General features: G+C 51.4%; 1 protein-coding gene across 9 annotated transcripts in view; it reads right to left on the reverse strand.

Moving 5' to 3' along the window:
• Nucleotides 1-1619: 1619 nt before the first annotated feature.
• Nucleotides 1620-22753, reverse strand: part of SHANK3 (SH3 and multiple ankyrin repeat domains 3) — a 410336-nt gene continuing 389202 nt past the window's right edge. For 5 of the 9 annotated variants that reach the window (XM_083699824.1, XM_083699822.1, XM_083699823.1 and 2 more), the window contains one exon: nt 1620-11263. In XM_083699824.1, the coding sequence (XP_083555950.1) occupies nt 10720-11263 (544 nt within the window). In that variant the 3' untranslated portion in view covers nt 1620-10719. Of the gene's footprint in view, nt 11264-20834; nt 21429-22753 lie in introns of all 9 variants that reach the window. The other 4 variants (XM_083699825.1, XR_014555552.1, XR_014555553.1 and 1 more) reach the window with 4 other exon arrangements.

Raw genomic sequence — 22753 nt, forward strand, 5'->3', positions numbered from 1 at the left:
TTTGCTCTCGATTCTGACAGCGCTCTGTGTGTGTGTCTGCAAGCTGCTAGTTCATATTGACAAGAGAGGTCACAACAATCTTTTTAGGTCGAAAAGGCAACTGCAGTGCTAAACTACTTGCTGCTGGAAGTACCTGTTGCTACTGCCGAGTAAGGAACAGGAAGCACACCTGAAAGACCTGCACAACAGACTCTGAATCTTTTGTTTGCAGCTGGGAGGTCATGTCTGAACCAATCCTGGCTCGTGCAGAGTTTGTCACTGGAGAGAATGCAAGATTCATCTTGGAGCCGTTTGCATCAGACTTATTCCTCGCATTTCCATGAGGGTTGCTGCCCAAGCCTTCAGACCACAAACCAGCCTAACAAAATAGCAGAAGAGGCAATCGTAGAAGGGAACCCAAAGGGTCGTCTAATCCAACCCCCCCCCCCCAGCAATGCAGAAATTACAACTCAATAATTCATGACAGGTGGCCATCCAACCTCTGCTTAAAATCCTCCCATGAAAGGGAGTCCAGTACCAGCTGAGGGAGTCCGCTCCACAGGCAAACAGCTCTTACCTCCCGGAGGTTCCTCCTAATGTTTGGTTAGAATCTCCTTATTTGTAATTTCCATCCATCGGTTCAGATCCTACCCTCCGGAGCAGCAGAAAGCAAGCCTGTTGTGTCTTCCACAGGTCAGTCCTTCAGATATTTGAAGATGGCTATCACATCACCTCTCAGCCTCTTCTCCGGGCGAAACAGACCCATCTCCCTCAACCGTTCCTCATAAGGCAGCGGTTCTCAATCTGTGGGTCCCCAGATGTTGTTGGACTACAGCTCCCATCATCCCTGAGCTCTGGTGATGGGAGTTGTAGTTCAACAACATCTGGGGACCCACAGGTTGAGAAAGGCTGTCATAAGATGTTGACTCTGTATTGGATTTCTGTTTATAGTCTCTCCATTTCTGTGGAGCTCTAGGGGGCATACATGACTCTGCCCCCCCATCCCAATTAACCCCCAAAACAACTCTGCTTTGAGGTAGGCCAAGCTGGGAGGCAGTGGCTATCAACAAGGTCACCCAGTGAGAGCTTTATGTCCAAGTGGGCATTCGAACCCTGGTCTCCTAGGTCAGTGGTGTCCCAACTTTTTTCAAAGAGGGCCAGATTTGATGAAGTGAAGGGCCGTGAGGGCCGACCAAAGTTGTTAACCATTTTTTAGGATTGAGGTTATTGAGCTTTCTTAGGGTTGAAGTTGTTGACGGTTTTTTAGGATTTTACCCCAGGAAAGAAACTGCCACAGGGGCCGGATTAAACCAACTGGCAGGCCCCCAAAACAGACTTTGGACATGCCTGTCTTCACACTGGTCACCACAACAACCTTGTGAAGTAGGCTAGGCTGAGAAGCAGCGACTGGCCTCCAACGCCACCTAGCAAACATCATGGCTGAGTGGGAGGATTTGAACCAGGCCCTGGTAGTCCACTAGACTCTAACCACTACACCACACTGTCTCAATGGCTGCATAGATGTATTTGCATATGCAAATTTAGGATGACCCCTTCGACCGCACCTCATCCAAGGTACAAAACACGCAGGATTATATTCCTTCTCCCCTTGATGGAACAAAGAGCTAAGAAGCAGCCAATAGATTTCTTATAAATTTATTACATAATAATAATTGTCATAATAATAATCATAATAATAATCATAATACTAATATAAGAAACATAGATCTCTCTGTGTGGGGGGCGTATCACAAGGTCAGGGGTCAGGAGGTGTGTGAGCTCCCTCCCCACTCCCTTACTCTGCGGAAGGAGAGATCTCCTCAAGAAATCCATATAAAATAAGGGGTGAATTCAAAGAGACCCTGTCAATAAAAAACAATCAAAGAAACCAAAGGGCACAGGTGGGTGGGTGGGTGGGGTGACAGACAGGGGAGGGTGAGACCGGGGGCTGCTTTGGGTGAGGGTGGGTGTGCCTCTTCTGCGGACATGGGTGGGTTTTTCCAGGGACGGGAAATTCAAAACCGCCCTTAAGTTTCGGGGCAGCAGCCAAAACAGCATCTCACCTCGGACGGGTGGGGATAATGGCGAGGTTTTGATGCCTTGCTTGCTTTAAAAGTCTAGAGATGGAGGAGTACAGAGAAGTGATGGATTTTGAGTCAGGACCAGAAACCCAACACCCTGAAAATGAAATAAAAATATTCCAGAGCAAAAAAACGAAAACCCTTGTCCCTAATTTTGTACAGAAGGTAACAAAAGTCATTGAGAAGCCAATGAGAAATCACAGTTAGCTCCGTGTGCAGCTGTTGTTATCGCCTCCTGCGGCCCCCTCCCCACTGCTGCATACTGGGGAGGGGGGGTTGTGTTGGTTCTCAGGACGAGCCTCACCCTCAAGGTGTCCTAGTCAGGCTCTCTTTTCCTGCCTTCCCCAAAATGGCTTTTTGGAATGGAATGCTCTGGAGAGAGATTTGGGGTCACCTCACCCAGGAGGGCAGAATAAATTCCAGACAGATCTATCTACAAACAGAGACCAGTCAAAGGGTCCTTTTGCTTCAGCTGGGAATGAAACAGGAAGGGGACGTCAAGCCACTGAGCTGTAAGAGCCTCTGCAGATGCAAAATGGTTCCTTCTGGCAGAGCTGCCATCTTGGAGGGAGTACATGGGAAAGGAACAGCACAAAAGCCTTTCTTCCCCACTTACGTGGTGCGAGACTCACAAGAGACTTACAAGACCACGGAACAAGGAACTCGAGGCAGAGTCTGCGGCTCCATGGGACACTTTCTTCCTTTTGTCTCCCATCTCAGGCCACAAATTCCCTCTCCTGTCAGTCCCTCTTGCCAGGACAAAAGTGGGAAAGCTCCATATTGGATGCAGCCTCGGTTTCCCAAGCCAACCTAAAAGCAGCCTGGGCTGGCTGAACAAGGGAGGCCTGGGAGGCAAGGGGTCTTCCAAGGGCAGTTGCTGCCTCTGGCTGTTCTCCCTGGCCCTTTTCATTTGATGATGGGACCATCTGAATTTTTTAGGTCTTTCCCCATCAAAGGAGAAGAGGGCCTTGTGCCCCTGATCTTTCGCTCCTGCTGGAGGCAAGGGCAGGAGAAGGATGCTGTTTCCCACCCAGGCGAGTGAAGTTCCAGCCTATAAAACTGTCTCAATAATTTAATAACAATATTATTATTTATACCCATTTGGCTTGAATACTTGGAAGTGGCGTTTTACCCTTTAACTATGGCCAGATCAAAAGGGCTGGTTCAGAGAGACACCTCTTTTCCCCGCAAGACACTTTTTGTGCTCACGGCCAGACAGAGCTCAGCTGACCAGAGCTTCCATTTGCTAGATGCAATGGCCCTACTTTAGGAGCTGAGTTTCAATGACTTTAACACAGAGTCAAACGATGAGCAATGTCCCATCATGAGTGGAGGGAGATGGAGCCTTTAACCTTCCCAACTGTGCAAATGAAAGAGTGAAAATGAGGAGAATGTGAAGAACTGAGGGCTTCACTCTAAACAACCTTGAAGACACGTTGCCAAGTCTGGAACCATGATTCTAACCTGCTGTAGGATCGGTGCACAGCTATGCATGTTGACTTGGACCCAAGTCCCATTGACTTCAGTAGGGCTTACTCCATGGGAAACGCGCAAAGGGGGTTTCACTCTGAGACAGCCAAAACTCTGGGTGGCATTTATTTCAGGGGTATTAATCTTGTGAAAAGGGGAGGCCCTTGAAGTGCCCCCATACGATTTGGCAGGTAAAATTGGCCAAGCATTTGGACTCTACGTTGTTTGGGGTCAGTGGGAGAGCCAGGAATTCAATTCAAAAACGTAAGGAGGGAGGAAATGATTCAAAGTCTCCTTCAGCCCTTGTGTTCAGTGGCTCGAAACTCACCATTGTGTTTCCCTATTTGCTACCTTACGAGAGCACGTTCTGGACTAGGCACCCAAGGTTGTTGGGTACCATGGGAGAGGAGAATGCTCTTGCCCTTGGGTCCTGCTTCCTGGTCTCCCCCACCGGGAAGTTTCTGGGGCCCATGAGAAGAGGATGCTGGACTAAGATGGGCCATTGGCCTGATCCTAAAGGCTTCTTCTGACCTTCTTAGGTGGTCTACATCGGATTCTAATGTCTTCACAATGAGGTGGACAGCAACCAGTATCAAGAGGGGGTTCAGAATCAGGTTACAATGTGGCAGGTGCAGGATTTTGGTTGGGCATCACTTTCCTTTGTGCTATGCCTGACCAGGACTTAGCCGTGGTGTCCCCAAGGCCAATGGCGCAAGGCCTCAGGCTGTGCATTGAGGGGATCACGCAGTGTTCGCAAACACAGTTACGGCTGCAGCTGCTTAGTGGGGAAGAAGCTGAGCAGCCTCCGCCCAAGGGGAGGCTCAGCTGGCCTTCGAGAGGAGCAGCAGGAAGCAAGAGCCCTGAGGTTCTCCAGCCCTCATGAAGAAGGGACAGAAGCGTTGCAGGGTCAGAGGGCTTTCCTGAGGAAGGAAGCAAGAAGGCGTCCAGCTTTCCCAGTCCTGGAGTGAACTTCCTGCAGACAAGTTCCGTTCTGCAGTCTTCAAGCCTCCATCCGCGGGATGAGGCTGTGTGCAGGTGGGCGGGTGGGCAGGGTCTCCTTGTGTCATCCCAGAAGCAGCTGCAGAAGGGACAGAGACCCAGAGCCCACGGCAGCCACGGGCTGCAACAAGGCACCTGCACTCAGGCAAATAGACAACCAGAGAGACTCCAACCGGTCTCACGGGCGGCAGATACCACGAGGGAGGGAGTAGGGTGGTGGCAGTAGAATGGAAGTCAGTTTCCATCAAGTGAGGTGGCCATAGCCATCCTAGAGCAGTGGGCTGATCACAGTTTCTCTGCCCATGTGAGGGGTACAAGCTGGGCTGCAGGGTGGGGATGATGGGAGGAAAATGCTGGCTTGCAGTTGGACGGCAAGCATGCGGCGGGACTGAGCAGCGCAATGGAGCAGAAGCCAGAAGGAAAGAGCCAGGAATGGGATAGTTGGTGCCCCCTTATTACCTGGAGATGGCACTCGTTTCTGTAGGATTGCCAGGCATGAGACCATAAGTCTACTGGCTCAGGCCAATGGCCCACCTAGACTTAGATGCTGTTCTCACAGTGACCAATCAGATGCCTGCAGGAAACCATCAAGTAGGACTCTTCCCTCCTGTGGTTTCCAGCAACTGGTACAGGACATTAGAGGGAAGCAACCAAGGTGGCTGCCTCTGAGGAAATATTGTGCGCCTGGGGTGTCTTAGAGAAGCAAATGCCATCTCTGGCTTTCAAGGCAGCAGAAACAATCCCCTCACATGACCATAGCACTGAAACATTGGGAGGGATGCAAAGCATCCTCTAGTCCCCCCTCTGTGATGCAGGGATGTCAACGAAAGCATTCATGACAGATGGCCAGGTTGGGCATTAAATGGGTTGGCATGTAACTCAACTGTGAAGGCAAAGGTGATGTGGGGACCAGGGTGAGTTATTGGGGTGGACGGAAGTAGGCAAGTGCAGGGTAGCTGGTGGGAGAGGAGAGCACTTGACCTTCTGTGCTGCCATTCTCCAGACCTCTGTAGTGATGTGATGGGAGCAGAGGACCTTCTCAGAACATGCTTGTCCTGCATCAATGTGGAAGGCAGAGAGGCACCTTCTGGTCAGGGAAGTGGTGGGTGGCCTGACGGTGAGGAGAGGGGTTTGGGGGTGTAGCGGGATCAATGAGACACTGATAAAGCATGAAGGTGGGTTAGGACTAGGGAATGAGCAAATCTCTCAATTTTTTCTTTTTTCTTTTTAAAGTAACAAAGTATGCATGAAAATTCACCACCGTTATGGTGCAAATTTCTCCTAACAAACACATTTTTGTATACAATTTCCCCCAAAATTTTCAAATGCTATTTTATGCATAGCAAGCACATTTTATGCATGCTTTACCCTAGCACATACATCTTGACACACATTACTTGGTTGGAGAACTACATTGCAAAATTTGTAGAAGTTCAAATTTCAAAGGATGGCTGTGCTTTGGTTGACGTCTCATTTTGGCAAGTGGGACTCGGGTAGGTCTGCCTTTAAATGCAAACGGAAACCAGAGAAGGCATTGAGAGAGAATTGCTTCATGAAGTGCCACCTGCAAAAACCCCGAGTTGCAGTATATTCGCATGCTAGAGTATGCGAATGCAAAGGGCTTGGGAAGCGTAGCAGGGCATGCATGGATGATGCAAGAGTTAGGTAGACCAAGGCAATGTATATGGGTTATTGTCATTCCACAGCTGGGTATCTGAGGACAGTTTCGCAATGAATGCCAATGCCAATGGCAAACCAATGTTAAGACGGTATGATATGGTAGTGGCAGCACCAGAAAACAATATATGATGGTGGGATGTTGGAACACAGCGTATGTTTGTGCTTTATGGCAGCCTTCCTTATCCTTGTGCTTTCCAGATGTTTCGGAGTACAACTAGCCCCACCAGTGCTGCCGTAGGATGCCAAGTTAGAGTTCAAGGCCTCTGGACAGCACCAGGTTAGGACTCTCCACAACAAAATTGTTCTAGGTTTTAGCAACGTCAGAGGTGACGCTGGCCATGCCTTGGATCAGGGCCACCTTGCAATGCCCTGTTTGTGGAACTCTCTCCTGCCTAGATTGTAAGAATGGAAGATGAGCCCTGTCAGATTAGGCAAGTAGCCCATTTAGTCCAGCATCCTGTTCTCACAGTGGCCACCAAGATGCCCCATTGGCAAGCCCGAAAGCAGGGGCAGAGCGCAAGAGCGCTCTCCCCTCCCATGGTCTCCAGCAAATGGTGTCCAGAAGCATTGCTGCCTCCAACTGCAGGAGCAGAGCCATAATGACTACAAGCGACCAATAGCCTTATCTTCCTACATGAATTACTCCAATTCTCTTCCAAACTTCTGTTTTACTCCAAACAAAGTAGGGCGTCAGTTGTCAAGATTATGGATTGACAGAGATGGCAACACTGACCTGGTGCTTTGTGGGCTGGTAGTTCTCAGTGCTGGGTGATGTGGCTTTGCATTTCATAGCTCAATGTCCTGTTTGAAAAGGAGAAACTGACACCGGACTAATTCCGCAATCCTAAACACACCATGGAGTAAGCTCTAATGAACACAGTGGGATTTGCTTCTCGATACCCACACAGAAGATGGTGCTATAAATGCTCGACGATTCAGCACTAGGTGATGGAGCATGATGTGCAAGATGGTGCTTATGCTCTGTGCTCGGATAATGCTGTGGGTAGCAGAAGGCATGATTCAGCTTATAGCAGGTGAGTATGACAGGTTACAGTCTGGGAACAAGCTTGGAAGGATTAGATATACCAGGTCAATTCATATTCCCTTTTCTCAAATGTGCTCTTTAGAAATCAGATGTGAAAAAGTGAAATGTGTAGCTAAGGCAAACACAGACAAAAAAAAGCCCACACATAACTTTGAGAAGTGGGGTGGTGGCAGCGGGAGTGGGGGGAAACCACCACCTGTGTTAAGTCAAACTTTTCTGTGGTACGATATATTCCATTGGCAAGTTGGGTTTCATTTGGTTTAGAAAGGTTCGAAATTTTGGATGGAGCACAATTGTTCCATCTTCCTAACTTCCCACTATTGTGAAAAAGTGTGTGAGTGAGAGGGAGGAAGCGAGCTAGAGTGTGCAATTCACATTCATTGCCCATTCAAGTGAGTCGAATGCCTTCCCTCCCATCATGGCTATGGAGGCAGTGAAGGGGCAATCACTGTGCAAGGGCCACTGTGGATAGAATTGACAGCCCCCTTGAAGCTCAGAAGAGGCTCCTGTGCTTTTAAGAGCTCTATGGCACGGAAGTCCACACAGGTGCAAATACCTGTTGAGCTCCTTCCTGATGTTGAGTTGGTTCCCCCTCCCCTCGCACACACAGACCTCCCCACCAGAGAAATTAGCAGTTCTACTTGGTAGTCTTTTACTAGGCAAGTATTTAATCCCAAGTGGTAGTTCCCTGCTCTGAAAGGGCAAGAGGGAGAAGCCCCCAGACCCTCAGGCTCTGCCCTAAGCCTTGACTACAGAGAAGAAACTTGGAACAGCAACCCCATCCTCGCCCCGCAGCAGGAGCAGTTTGCAAGCGAGGATGCCCTGGGGTGAGGAGACTGGCCAGCTCTGACAGCTTGCTCACTCCTCTACTGAAATAAACTCAGAAAAGTTCAGAGATGTGTGAGGGTTGGCGAGGATTTCTCTTCTCCTCCCCTCTAGCACCAGAAGAAGTAATGCCTTTTACAGAGGAAACTGACACGGGGGTTGGCAGTCTGCTTCCCAAAGCCCCATACCCTCTTTGGAGGGGAACCATTCCCAACCATTCTTGCATGGACGGGGCCATTTGGCGCATGGGTTGGAAAAGGGCCTACATACAGCCACGGTGGAATGATAAAGGACATGGAGATCAGCACCCACGGGTGGAGCAAAAACGTCTCTGGGGGAGTGGGCTGTCTCTGGTTAAAAAGCTACCCACTCCCTCCTTCCCTCCTCCTAGGCCCCAAAGAGGGAAGGCAGTATGAAAAGTGTGTCGCCAGCAAAAAACTGTGGGGCCCCCCTCCAAGCTCAGTGTGCTGGAGGAAGGCAGCTCAGAGCAGCCTCACCTCTAGGTGGGAGCAGAGGTGCAACTCCAGCTGTGCAGTTAGGGCCAGACAGAGTGCATAAGGACCAATAAGAGGCACCCAGTTGCACAGGTGACAACAACCCCTGTTTCAGCTGTGCCAGCCCCCTCGTTTGCAGTCTTCACTAGCAGAGACCAGCAAGAGTGTTGGTGCCATCCCCAGATGGTCAGGGTGTTTCGATATAGGTAGAGCAATCTTCCTACCTTGGCCCCAGTTCAGAGGGCTTCCCTTTTGCTGCCTCCTCCAGCACCTGGGCCTGGATTTTTGGGGGAAGGGGCTTTGCGACCACCCACAGCCTAATCACTTTCCCAAAGGTGCGGCTCCACCTCGGACTTTTCCCGCCTCCACAGCGGGGACTTCCAGGGCACTTTGAAGGAAATGCTAAAGGGTTAGGTGTATCTATCTCCCCCCAGCAAAGAACAAATTGGCAGGGGCATTTTTTGGGGTGCGTGTGGCCACTCCCCAGGACCAGGACCAGCCCTGCAGCTCTGCCCAGCAAGAATGGAAGACTTGGTGTGTCCCCAAAACCAAGTGCAAAGTTGTCTTTTTTTAAATCACCCCACCCCCACCCCACCCCCGGCAATTCTTTAAAATTCAGAGCGCCTGAAAGGAGCTTTTAAAAAGACTCTCTCTCTCTCTTCTTCTTCTTCACATTCATTGTCAGTCACTAAAAACTCCCATAAGTGTCGCAGGAAGGAGCAGCGAGGGCCCCTCCTCCTCTAGCAAGATATAGCTTTAGTAAACCATAACAAAACAAGGTGGCTATAGAGATATAGATATATAGATATTTGTTCTTTTTTTTTTCCTTTTCAAATATATAGCTGATTAAAAAGATGCAAAAGATGAGTGACCAGGACGGAGTGGGCGAGATCCCCTGGCGTTGGCATCTCCTCGCTTGGATCACCAGCAGATCTATGGAAATGCACAGAGATTATAGAGACTCCCTTCGACGCATCCCCACGACAACCCCCCAGAGAAAACGTGACCTCCCCCCCTCCCCCACGAACGTTGGCAAAGCAGGAGCTGCTGGGTTCCCCACTTGCCTCCCTTGAATGCCCCAAACATGCTTTCCTATCCATGCGACTTCAGTCCCCCTCTCCCCAGGGCAAAAGGAACAGAGTCCTCAAAAAGGCAGGTCCTTCTCATCTCTCTCTCTGCGTGAACGTTGCGCTCTCTCTCTCTCTCTCTCTCTCTCTCTCTCTCTCTGAAAGTACATCAATCTTCTGGTCTTCCTGGCAATGAGATGACCCTCTTGGGGGGCAATATGTACGCATGTTGCGTGGGGGAGAAAGGCCTGCTGACTCAGCCTAGGGCAAAGGTCTCCTTTCCTGCCCTTCCCAACAGGACTCCTGGTGGCCAGGGCAATGCCCCGAGAGTGCACCCTGGGCCTGTCCCAACATTGTCCCTGCTCAGAAGCTGCTGTCCAGCAAGAGCTCCAGCGCTCTGCTCAGCTTCCCAGGAATCCCCAGGGAACAGCCACTGATGATGGTCTATTGGTACCTGCAAGATGCACACCTGGCCATGAAGATGCCTCCAAGCTGGCAGCTGACCTCTGGAATGGCCAGTGAAGCCACCCCAGAGCCACTAGCGAAGAGCTCTTCTGGGACACCATCTCCACCCGCCTCAACCCAGCGAACCTAAACCAGTGGGTTCCTGTCCTGCTAAATAGCCCTCTTCCTCCTCCTCTGTGCCACCTGCCTGCCAGCCTAGGCCAGCATGTTCCACATGGGTGCAAAATTTCGGGAGGAGCACCCCTTCCTGCACCCCCCAATAACAGCCCGTCCTGCAGCAACTCTCTTGGGCAAAGGTGCATCAAGCGATGTGCAGCCCAGGCTTCCCTACCCTGCCCAACAAAAGGGCCGGGCATCTTCATGCAACATTCCTGCTCCCTGAGGCATCGTGGCTCTGATCGCACGGATGCCAGGGACCCCACCCCACCCTGGGGTGTCGAGAGAGAGGGAAAGAGAGAGTCGGCGCTCACCAGTTTCCCGCCCTTCAGTGCAGTGGCCAGAGTAGAATAGAAGCCATTTGGTTCCTGTTTGCTAGTCTAGTGGTAGAAATGCCCCACCCCACCCTCTAGGGAGTCAGCCCCGGCGGAGGAGGCCAGCAGCGCCACCCGGGACGGTCAGCTGTCCACCAGCTGCTTGAGCGCCCGCTCAATGTTCATGCGGTGCCCGACCCGCGTCACCCCCAGCTCCACAAAATCCTCCTTGGTCAGAGCCGGCAGGTGGGTGCCCTCGATCTCGTTGTCCTCAAATTTGTCCCGGTGTTCCACCAGGTTGATGCTCTCCAGCCAGTCCCCGACGTCGTACTTGTTCCACAGCTGGAGGGGCTTCTGCATGAAGGGCCGAGGCGGGTGGAGGGCGTGCAGGGGCCCCCCCGAGGAAGGCGAGGGGGACGGGGACCGGCTCCGGGCGCTGACGCTCCTCACCACAAAGCGCACCTCCTTGGGTTCGTGCGGGATGGAGAGGCTGGAAGATTTGAGGATGGTGGGTGGGGTGAGCCCGTAGGGACGCACGGAGCTCAGCGGGTCTGTCCTATCCAGGGTGGGCTTTACCGGGCTGGGGGTGCGGCGGGTCACAGGGTAGCGGCTGCCGGGACGGACGGTGTAGGTGGTGCCCGAGCTGCGCTGCGAAATGGTGCTCAATTCTCCTAGACTACTGAAAAGTCTGCAGAGAGAGAATGGGACAGACACACACAGAGAGAGAGAGACAGAGAGAGAGAGAGAAAGCAGTGGTGAGGGAGAAGTCCTCAGACACCAGAACACACACAGACACACACACACAAGCACACACACACAAGCACACAATCTACACAGGAGAGTAGGGTGATTGTGGTTCTGCAGAGCCCACAGCTGATGCTACCTCAGCAACTCCCATGGCAGTCAGAAGCCCAGCGGCCTCAGACTCTCTTCTTGTCCAGTCACAGAGACAAACCTCTCAGGTAGTTCTCTAGAATGTGCACCTCCTATCTCTAAATCGCTGGCCTTTCCTAGGGTGGTCCAGGTAATCTCCTCCTGCTAGCCCCCAAATCTGCCCAGAGATCAAGAGGTCCTGGACATGCCCAAAGCAGGAAATCTATCATGACTAGGGCACCTGTTATGTCCCGTTATGTCCCACAGAGGACCTTACAGTCTTCAAACAAAAACATCTTGGAGGTCCTGGGCCACAGGGAGGCTAGGCTGGCCTCAACCAGAGCCAGGGCTTTTTCGGTAGTGGCCCCGATCTGGTGGAACGAAGTGTCACAAGAGACTAGAGCCCTGCGGGACTTGACATCTTTCCACAGAGCCTGCAAGACAGAGCTGTTCCACCAGGCCTTTGGCCAAGGCACAGTCTCACCCCCTCCTTTGGTGATCCTCACAGAACTCTAGCCGAATGGTTGCCATTAATTTGATTCTGAATTGATTTTAGAATGAATTGATTTCAGAATGCTGTGTTACTTTTATTGTTGTTAGCCACTCTGAGCCCGGCTTTGGCTGGGGAGGGCGCGATATAAATAAAATTGTATTACTATTACTACTACTATTATTATTGTTGTTGTTGTTGTTGTTGTTATTATTATTATTATTATTATTATTATTATTATTATTATTATCTCTGAGGAGCTTGACATGCAGCAGAGCTTTGCACAGGGGGTCGATCTTCAAGGAAATGTGATTTGGGCAAGGGAGAGCATTCCTTGCTTTTCTGCTATCCACCCAAGAGTGTAATTGCTGGTTTTCTAAGAAAAAAAAGTCTGTAACATATTTTTTAAAAATAAACAAACAGGATCTAGGGGGGCTGGGATATGACTGTCCAGTTCGTTTTGTTCCTGAAAAGAATGGTAGAAAGCATTATGAAAGGCAGAATTACCAAGCATTGATAAGAGCAAGTTTTGCTCCTGCAAGCGCAAGTCCTGTCTCTTTAACCTTTTAGAATAGTTTGTCAAGGAGTGTTTAGACAAAGGTGGTTCACTGGAGGTAGAAGACTTGAATGTTCAAAATGCTTTTGACAAAATGCCTTGCCAAAGACTCCTGAAAAAGTCAAGGAAAAAGAGGAGAGGTCTGCTTGTAGACCTGGAATGGGTTAAGTTGCAGGAAGCAGAGAGTTGGAATAAATGGACTGTTCTCCAAATGGAGAGAAGTAGGAAGTGGCGTCTCCCAAGGATCGGTGTTGGGACCTGCGCATTTTAACTTGTTCATAAATGATATAGGAGAAGTGAGGTGGTCAAGTTTGCTAATGACCCTGAATTGTTCAAACAAAATGGGGCTGGGACACACAAATGGGGCTGGGGTCTGAGCTGGTGGTGTTTGGCCAGGAATGAGAACTCAATGAACACCCTGTGGAAGAGGTGAATTCCGTGCCAGGGATCACCAGAAAAGGAACCGAAGCTAAAACTGCCAATGTCATAATGCCATTGTACAAATTTATGAAGTGTCCACACTTGGAATACTGCACACACTTTTGGCCCCCTTAACTCAAAAAGGATATTGTGGAGTTGGAATGGAGAGACTCTCCCAAGAGGAAAAGTTGCAGCATTCAGGAATTTTTAGCTGAGGAAAATGTGAAGTGGAGGCAAGAGAGTGGTGTGTATGATTCCACACGATGTGGAGACGCTTTTCACCATCTCATAACCCTATAACCTGGGACCATCAAATGAAGCTCAATGCTGGGAGATTCAGGACTGACTGAATGAGCCACTTATTCACTCAGTACTTGGCTGAACTATGGGACTCATCCCAACAGGACTTAGTGAAGGCCACCGGCTTAGGCAGCTTGAGAAGAGGATTGGGCAAATTCATGGAGGGGGGCTACCAGTGGCTACTAGGCTCCCCTGTCAATGTCAGAGATTCTCCAAAAAGAAGATCAGTAATTCAGACGAGCCATACAGCTTCAGGGTCTGTGTCTGTGCATACGTCAAGCAAAAGACCACAAGCAGCTGCTAAAGTGCCAGATGGTGAGTTGCTCTGTCTCAGTTCAAAAGAAGAAGAAGAAGAAGAAGAAGAAGAAGAAGAAGAAGAAGAAGAAGAGGAGGAGGAGTTTGGATTTGATATCCCGCCTTTCACTCCCCTTCAGGAGTCTCAAAGCGGCTAACATTCTCCTTTCCCTTCCTCCCCCACAACAAACACTCTGTGAGGTGAGTGGGGCTGAGAGACTTCAGAGAAGTGTGACTGGCCCAAGGTCACCCAGCAGCTGCATGTGGAGGAGCGGGGAATCAAACCTGGTTCACCAGATTATGAGTCTACCGCTCTTAACCACTACACCACACTGGCTTCTCTAAGGAATCCGACAAAGCAGATTCAAGTACCAATTATGATGCTGGCCCTGCCTCTTGAGTGGATGTGGGAGGGCTCAGAGAGCCCACAAAAACCGCTGGGACAGGGAGTGGTGCAGCTTGGTGGAGGAACGAGGGCTGGGTTTCTGAGATTGCAAGGGACACGCCTGCCACTCTCTGAGCGCACAGCTCCTTTACATGCTCTCATCTCGGGAGAGGACTTCTCGTCTTCAGGCTACGAATCCTCAATGCTTCATTGCCCATGCCCCCCAGGCTAACAGAAAGGCTTGGGCCGCCACCACATTCCCAAAGGTTGAACCAACACCCTCGTTGCACCAACACCTTCCATTGCTAATCTGCATTATTTTGCTGAATATGACAATGTGCCTTGAGGCTCACTCATATCTGCGTTCCCTGGATGTTCCTTTGAACAGGAAGCCACCTGCTCACCTGGTCCCTCTGCTGCTGAGAGCCCCTGCCAGACCCCAGGAAAGGAAGGGTCAAAGGGCCACTTGCCTCTAGGCCAGGCTTCCTCCCCAGTGTAGGGATCGGGGCTGAAGTGGGATGGACTTGTCTTAAGAGCTCGCGCTTGGTGGGCATTGGGGTTCCTCTGGGGTGTGGGGTGGGGAGGGTAAATGGTGGCCACAGGCATGAAAGCGGGAACAAGGGCAAGTGTTAGTCGGGGAGCTTCAACCAACGCTTCATCTCCTGGCGAAGGGAATGGGTGATGCTTTAAGCACCATAGCAGTACATGTGAAAAGGATCTAGGGATGTTAGTAGACCACAAGCTTCACATGAGTCAACAGTGTGATGCAGCAGTAAATTAATAATAATATTAAAAATAATAATCTAGGTTGCATCCACAGAAATATAGTGTCCAGGTCAAGAAAGTGATAGGACGGCTCTAGTCAGATCACACCTGGAATACTGTGTCCAGTTCTGGGCACCACAATTTAAATATATTATCAAGCTGGAATGTGTGCAGAGGAGGGCAACCAAGATGGTCAAGGGTCTGGAAACCAAGCCTGATGAGGAATGGCTGAAGCAGCTGGGTATGTTGAGCCTGGAAAAAGAGGAGGCTGTGGGGAGATATGAGAGTCATCTTCAAATACCTCGAGGGCTGCCCCATGGAAGATGGGAGCAGGCTTGTTTTTTCCTGCTCTGGAAAGTAGGACCCAAACTCATAGCTTCAAGTTACAAGGAAGGAGATTCTGAACTCCCTTGGAAGGTGGTGGTCTCTCCTTTCTTGGAAGGTTTCAAAGCAGCAGTTGGATGGCCATCCCTCAGAGATTCTCTAATTGGAATTACTGCATTGCAAGGGGTTGGATTAGATGACCCTTAGGGAGGTTCCCCCAACTTAACCATTCTATGACTAAAGCCTAAAGCAGATGCTTTGGGATATGTGGTGTGCATGGGTGGAGATGGGTGAATGTGGAAAGCATTCCATTGGCTTCTTCATGGGGCTGCCATCTAGCAAGAGCTGGCTCTGGAGGACCTGAGAGACAGCCCTGAGCTCAGCCCTTTACCCTACCTTATGGGAACCATGTGTCATAGCATTTTTAATCTCCTAGTTTTGCATTTCTCAATCTACCTGCTTGGCCTTCCAGATGGTGCTGCAGCTTCTAGATGTTCTACTCTAAGAGCAGCCGGCAATCAAACCCTCCCGGAAAAATTCTTGAGAACCTGCAAACGTTTCTCAGCAGCTGTGCCAGGAAGGCCCTGTACTCTTCAAGTCAAGTGCAGGAAAGGAAGAAGAGCTGGGCTGTTGGCATGATCCGGCTGTTATGTTATTACAGCTTTGCTAATCTTGGCAGCCACTTCAAGACAACTTATTCTGGGATAGCCAAGGATTAAAGTGGACTGTCTGTCTTTCTGCTTGCAAACACTAACAATTATTTAAAACCCCTTTGCATCGAAAGCACCTGTGCATTGTACTGGCATGGAAAGTCTAAGAACTCGTTGCTTTTTATGACTGCCTGCATTGGAGACTGATCCTGGCAGTCAGGAACTGTCCTTGGCAAGCGGCAGTTCAGCAGAAGCCATGGGATGCGTTCAGAGGGACCCTTACAGCAGGGTGGTCCTTCTTTTCATGGGTGGGCTGTGTGACCAGCTCAGTGCCCAAAGAGTGGATTCATTTCCTCACACATCTCCACGCATGCCGAGCAAGTGACCAGGGCAGATGGTGTAGCATCCAGCCAGCACCTGCCATGCTGTCCTCTCAGAATACAAGCTCTGCTGAGAGTCCATTTGAATTGGCCGTTGGGCAGGAGAAGGACCTGTTCTTCCAGAGCTGCAGGGAGTGTCAGGATCACGACCTTCTACTCTTGGAATTGGCTTGGTTGGAAGGAGTGACCCATGGTGGGGTGGTCCACAGCACAGGGACAGCCAACATGGGACCTTCTTGATGTTGCAAGAACATAAGAAGAGACTGCAGGATCAGGCTAAAGGCCCATGGGGTCCACCATCCTGTTTTCACAGTGGCCACCAAGCAGGATCAGAACACAAGGACGCTCTCTCATCCTGAGTTTCCCAACAACGTGGCCAGCATGGCTAGCAGCCCTGGATAGTCTTCTACTGCATGAATTTGTCTAATCCTTTTTTAAAGCCATCCAGGTTGGTGGCCTCCTGTGCACTACACTGGCCAGTTTAGCCATTGGAGGACACCATTTTCTAGACTGCATCCACAGAAGTCTAGTGTCCAGGTCAAAGGAAAGTAATAGCCCTACTCTATTCTGCCTTGGTCAGACCACACCTGGAATACTGGAATACTGCGTCCAATTCTGGGCACCACAATTCAAGAAGGTTGTTGACAAGCTGGAACGTGTGCTGTGGAGGGCAACCAAGATGGTCAAGGGTCTGGAAACCAAGCCTGATGAGGAATGGCTGAAGCAGCTGGGTATGTTTAGCCTGGAAAAGATGAGACTGAGAGATGTCATAGCCCTCTTCAGGTAACCGAAGGGCTGTCAGATGGAAGAGATTTGTTTTCTCCTGCTCTGGAAGGTAGGACCCAAGCCAGTGGCTTCAAGTTACAAGAAGGAAGGTTCCAACAAAATATCAGGAAGAACTTTCTGACAGTAAGTGCTTTTTGACAGTGGACAGGTGTCCCTCGGGAGGTGGTGAACTCTCCACCAAGGTTTATAAGCAGAGGTTGGATGGTCATCTGTCAGGGATGTTTTAGCTGAGATTCCTGCATTACAGGGAGTTGGGACTAGATAACCCTTGGGGTCTACGATTCTATGATTCTGGCCGTAGCACATGGTGTGGCCCATTTTTGAAGCCTGTTATACAAGAAGACTGTGAAGGCAGCTGTGGAACAACATGGACCCAGCTTAAGGGCTTTGACCTCACTCTAGGAATCTCTCTTCAATCTCCCCTGCCCACACTTTACTCAAATTATGTTGCCCAAGGAGAAAACCTTGGGGAACCCTAGGTAGCACAAGGGCCTTTTGAGAGGCTTGTGTGTTTGGATGAGGCCCTGGGTAGGCTGCAATTGCCACGGGCAACTCGCTCTTTCTCTCCCACCCCAAGTCCTGCTTTGCCACCAGTAACATGCAAACAATAGCCATCCTATTCAGAAGTCAACTGTGAGGACTCACAGCGTTGTTAAGTGGTTTGCGGCCTGTCAAGTGCTGGGAAATGATGCCCATAATAACCCCCATCTACTCTGCTGACCCCCAATCTCTGTGCTGGCCTTGCCAACTGAGAGGTGGGGCTGGCTCTTCAGGGCACCGCCCCCCCTTTCGCTTCAGGAAATCAGGGCAGAGAACAGCTGGCAGAGAACTGGGCAGCCCCAGAGTCACAGGGGAGAGAAATGTGGTTGTAAGCCAGAGCCGGTGGTGGTGTCATGGTCAGAGGGCTGGGCTAGGATCTGGGAGAGACCAGAGTTCGAATCCCAGCTTGGCCATGAAGCTCGCTGGGGGTGTAAATTTGGAGGACAGTCCCCTGCCTCTCAGTCACAGGGCTCTTGTGGGCATTAAGCGGTGTTTGCTTGTGTGTTTGTGTGTGTGTGTGCTTCACCTTGAACTCCTTGGAGAAAAAGGCGGGATAGAAATGCAATAAAATAAATGGACAAAGTGGCTTTCAGGGCCAAAAAGGGTTTTGCATTCGATCTTTGCTGGCTCTTGCTGACCAAATGGAGACAAGGTGCCAGGGTGGGGGGAGTTTTCCTTGGAGCCCGAAGGTGTTAATGGTGGTTGGAGGAGAGAATCTTCTAGGTGCCTCTTTCTGAGCCGGAATGTGGAATCCGACACACGCCGAGTGCTCTTCAGTTAAGTGAGCATCATTTTCATTCCCACTAGATCCTGAACAGATCAATATGGACTAGGGAGGTGTAATCCTCAAACCACAAACATTTAAGTGCTCTCTCTATCTCCCCCACCTTGCTTTCGCTAAACAGAATTTAATAAGAGAGCACGATCGTGACAAAATTAAGCACTTTCAAGTCCCAGCCGCTTCAATGGGAAGCATTTGAGCATGTGCTTAATGTTCCCAGTGGAACACAGATTGGGGAGAGTCAAAAGTGCTCAAAAAGGTAAAGGTAAAGGACCCCTGACAGTTAAGTCCAGTCGTGAATGACTCTGGGGTTGCGGTACTCATCTCACTTTACTGGCTGAGGGAGCCAACGTTTGCCCACAGAAAGTTTTTCTGGGTCATGTGGCCAGCATGACTAAGCCGCTTCTGGTGAAACCAGAGCAGCATGCTGAAATGCCGATTACCTTCCCACCAGAGCAGTACCTACTTATCTACTTGCACTTTGATATGCTTTCGAACTGCTAGGTTGGCAGGAGCTGGGACCGAGCAAGGGGAGTTCACCCCGTCGCAGGGATTTGAACCACTGACCTTCTGATCGGCAAGCCCTAGGCTCAGTGGTTTAGACCACAGCGCCACCCACATCCCTCAAAAGTGCTTAGCTGGACCTTAAACATTCTCCACAGACGCTTTGCAAGAGAAAATGGAGACAATTCAATGAACCAGATTTATGTCACGTTAAAAAGGATCTCTGCCTGAGTGCCATCTATCATGGATGCCTTGCAGGTGGTTGGACTAGATGACTCTTGGGGTCCCTTCCAATTCTATGAATCTATGAGGTCTGGAGCCTGAGTGCAGAGCCTGGGTAGCTGACCTTTTCAGGATCAGGATCAGGATCAGGGTGGGGAAGAAGATGACTGAGCCTCAGGTGCTGATTGCAAGTGCCTTGTTTGAAGGAAAGGACTCAGGAGAACCTAGAGAAACTGTGGACAGGGACTTCCAGGAGCAGAGGGCACCCTCTTGCCTATTTTTTCAACCTCCCTGGAGTTATTAAAAGTTGAAAACTATGCTAAGGTTGCCCTCATCTGTGCTAAGGACTGCCTTTTGCTCTCCTTGGGTGCTCGTCCATCACGCCATCTCCCTTTCTGCGCTCAGGGCAGAAAGTGTCGGGACCAAGCCAGGTTTGCCCAGCCAGGCCTGCCGGAGGTGAAAGGGCCCTGGGGCAGGGGTGGGAGGGGGCTATTTCCAGGTGTGTGGAAGAAACAGCCAATGAGAAGCCTCAGCACCGAGACAACAGCCAAGTGGACGTTCGCTCGCCCCAAGCAAAAGTGCTGCCACAGCCACGGATGGGATGGAGACAAGACGCGGTTCCGAGATCACACATGACTGGATGTGGCGGACATGGGACAAAATGAGCTCATGTTTGCAGCAACATGGACAGCAAAGTTTGGGGGGGGGGGACCTGAAAACATTGCCAGGTGGCATGGGCAGAGGGATGGAACAGGGTTTGGGGCAGGTGGGTTTCAGCCGCTTAGTGGAGCTCAGGTGGGCTCATGTGGAAGCGGAAGACCAGCACTCTGCGGACCCGAGAGGTGGTCCGCTGAACTCTTGAGTGACCTGGAACATAATCCATGCCTGATGCTCAAGGGGGCGGCAGCCCCCGTAGGCCCTACTTATAAGGCCCCTTGGCTCAAGCTCTCCTGGCCCTTTCCAAGACTGCTCTCAGCAGAAGGATGAACATATCACACCCCTCTGGCTTATAAATGGTGGGCCCCATTTGTGGCCTATGGGAGGGAGGGGCTTCGTGGCCATGATTTTGTGGGTCTGCGTTGGGCAGCGGGAGGAGCGTGAAGAAGACAGTGTGCACACCTTATTTCCTGGGAGCTGCCTCCTCCAGCTGGCGGACCTCAGGTTGGCTCAACTGATCAACATCACACGCACACACACACACACACACGGAACAGCAGCAACAACACACCCAGGATACACACCTACACTCGCACAACTGGAGCACAAGAAGTGCTTTTGGGTGGGGACAGGCAGACCCCAAGGTGCTCCTGAGGGCAAAACGCTTGGCCAGGGACTCTGGGTGGCCACAGAGGGGCAAGTGGAAGGCTTCGCAGGGCACGTCAGAAAGCCCTGCGGGGCACCGGCACCCCTTTTAGGGGAACAGCCACAGGAGCGAGGGTCCACGCAACCCTACCGAGCTCCCACCATCCTCTAAAGCACAGAGTTCCTTCCTGGATGTCAGAAAGAGGATGCAGAGTAGTTTGGGAAGCCTGCTTGCCTCCCCCTCGTGGGTTGGAGGTCAAACTTCTTCCTCGAGATGGGAATTGGGTGTGGGGGGTTGTAAAGAAGGGGAACCCCTGGCCACCACCCACTGGTGGTGACTTGCTTTCCAGACCCTCTTGTTCCCAGCTTCCCTCCCCACCAGAAACGGCTCTCCTCGGCCACGCTCCGCGTCCCTCGGGAGGCTGACGGGGGCTTCCTCCTGGGACTCGGTGGCACAGAACATCACGAGACAGGGAGACAGACATGCTAAGGGGGCACAGAGGGGCAGGAAGGGGACAGACCCACACTGCACAGCAAGCGTTGCCGCCGCCCTCCTCCCGGCACCCCAAGCCCAGCCCAGCCCATTGCACAAAGTAGCAGCAGCAGCAGCGGCGTCGGCGTCACAGACAGACGTACGGAGGGACGGAAGACATGGGGTTGCTATGAGATGAGAACATGCTCACTTACACAACTCGCCCACCCTCCTGAGGCCTGAGGCGGTTCTAGACAGAGCAGCGGAGACATGCAGATGGGAGAGCAGGAAGAGAGGCAATGAGAGAAATGTTAGCATCAGTCCAAGGCGCCAGGAACAACAGAGAAGAACGAACAGACGTCGGTCACAAACCAGGCTGGGGCCGCTGCAGCTCCCAGAAGCCAACATGCCTCCTGGCTGGGGGGCCGGCTGGGGAACGGGAGGGCCGGTGGGTGAGGTCAGGAGGAAGGCCTTCGAGGGCAGGGGTGCTGCGGAAGACACCCCTCCTCCTCTCTGTGATAGGCCGTGCGGAGAAAGCTGCTGGGGTGGAGAGCCAGCTGGACTCTGACCCCCCCCCCCGGTACTGGTCACCTGCTCAGGTGTGCCTGTCCGCCCCAAGCTGCTCGCCTTTCTCTCTGGGGATGGAGCTGATCTGCCACCAGGCTGGGCAGTGGATAACCGGCCAAGTGGGGGGGCAGGGGGTCAAGCCGCTTGGGAAGCAAGATGGTCAAGGGATCCAGGCCAGTGGCACCAAGGATTCTGGGAGGCAGCTCAGTTCTGGTCAGTTCCTGGTATTCATTGAGTCACATCTGCTAGAGGAAATGACACATTCATCATCGCATGGATTCAACAGCCAAAGCCAGAGACAAAGCAAAACAAGGGGGGGGGGAGGTTCAGGGTCGGGTCATGGATGTGGGGTCAGGCAAATGGGTGGAGGGAGGAGGGTTTGGGGGCAGAGTGGGGGGGAACAGAGACAGAGGCTGGGAGAGGGGGAGAGGACTCAAAATGAGAAGGGTGCGTCACAATTTGGCACGACACCTGCTTACCCCAGGAATGTGCAGAAGTGTTGGAGAGCGCATTTGTATGCAGAACCAGAGGTCGGAAGAGCGAAAGGCTCTGGGAGAGGATCATGTGCCCCTGAGAGAATCAACTGTGGGAGGTGGCGTCTATTCCCTGGGGAGAAAGCAGCAGCAGATCCCCCTCTCCAGAAAGGAGGAAGGGGCTTTCGGGAAGTGAAGGCTGAAATCCAACCTCCTTGAATGCGCAGAGCCAGCGGGCAACTCGGAAGCCCAGAAGGGCTTTGCCAGACCCTCCCTCCCAAGAGCCACACATCCTAAGATTGCACCTGCCATCTTTGCAGCTCCACTATTGCATGGGATGCTCCCCGGCAGGGCAGCAAAGCTCTCGCAGTGACAGCAAAGACCGTATTTTTTGCTCTATAAGACTCACTTTTCCCCTCCTAAAAAGTAAGGGGAAATGTGTGTGCGTCTTATGGAGTGAATGCAGGCTGCGCAGCTATCACAGAAGCCAGAACAGCAAGAGGGATTGCTACTTTCACTGCGCAGAGATCCCTCTTGCTGTTCTGGCTTCTGAGATTCAGAATATTTTTTTTCTGGTTTTCCTCCTCCAAAAACTAGGTGCGTCTTGTGGTCTGGTGCATCTTATAGAGCGAAAAATACGGTATCTCTAAAAGTTATTGGATGCCAAAGGGAACCTCCCCGCAAAAAAAAAAAGGCAATAAGAAAAAGCTGGCTGCCCCCATGCCCCATTGGGTTCACACCAATTGCAAAGTGTGAATGGAGAAGTTTACTGCTTTGCAAAATGGAGGTTGTGGTCCCGGACTTGGCACTTAACCTGGGAATAAGGGGACTGACTTCTGAGTGGGAATTTGTAGGGCTGTGCTGATCGTCTGGTGGTCAAAGGGAGAGGGGCACATGAGTCTAGAGGCCATTGGGAGCCGCACTCCTGACAATGCTCTGGCTCCTGAAACCCATCGCTTACCCTCCAAATCCCTCTCTTACCCTCTAGCTTAGCGGTTCTCAACCTGTGGGTCCCCAGATGTTGTTGGACTACAACTCCCCTCATCCCTGAGCTCTGGCCTTGCTAGCTAGGGTTGATGGGAGTTGTAGTCCAA

Source organism: Podarcis gaigeae, assembly GCF_964106915.1.
Source record: "Podarcis gaigeae genome assembly, chromosome: 10".
NCBI lineage: Eukaryota > Metazoa > Chordata > Lepidosauria > Squamata > Lacertidae > Podarcis > Podarcis gaigeae.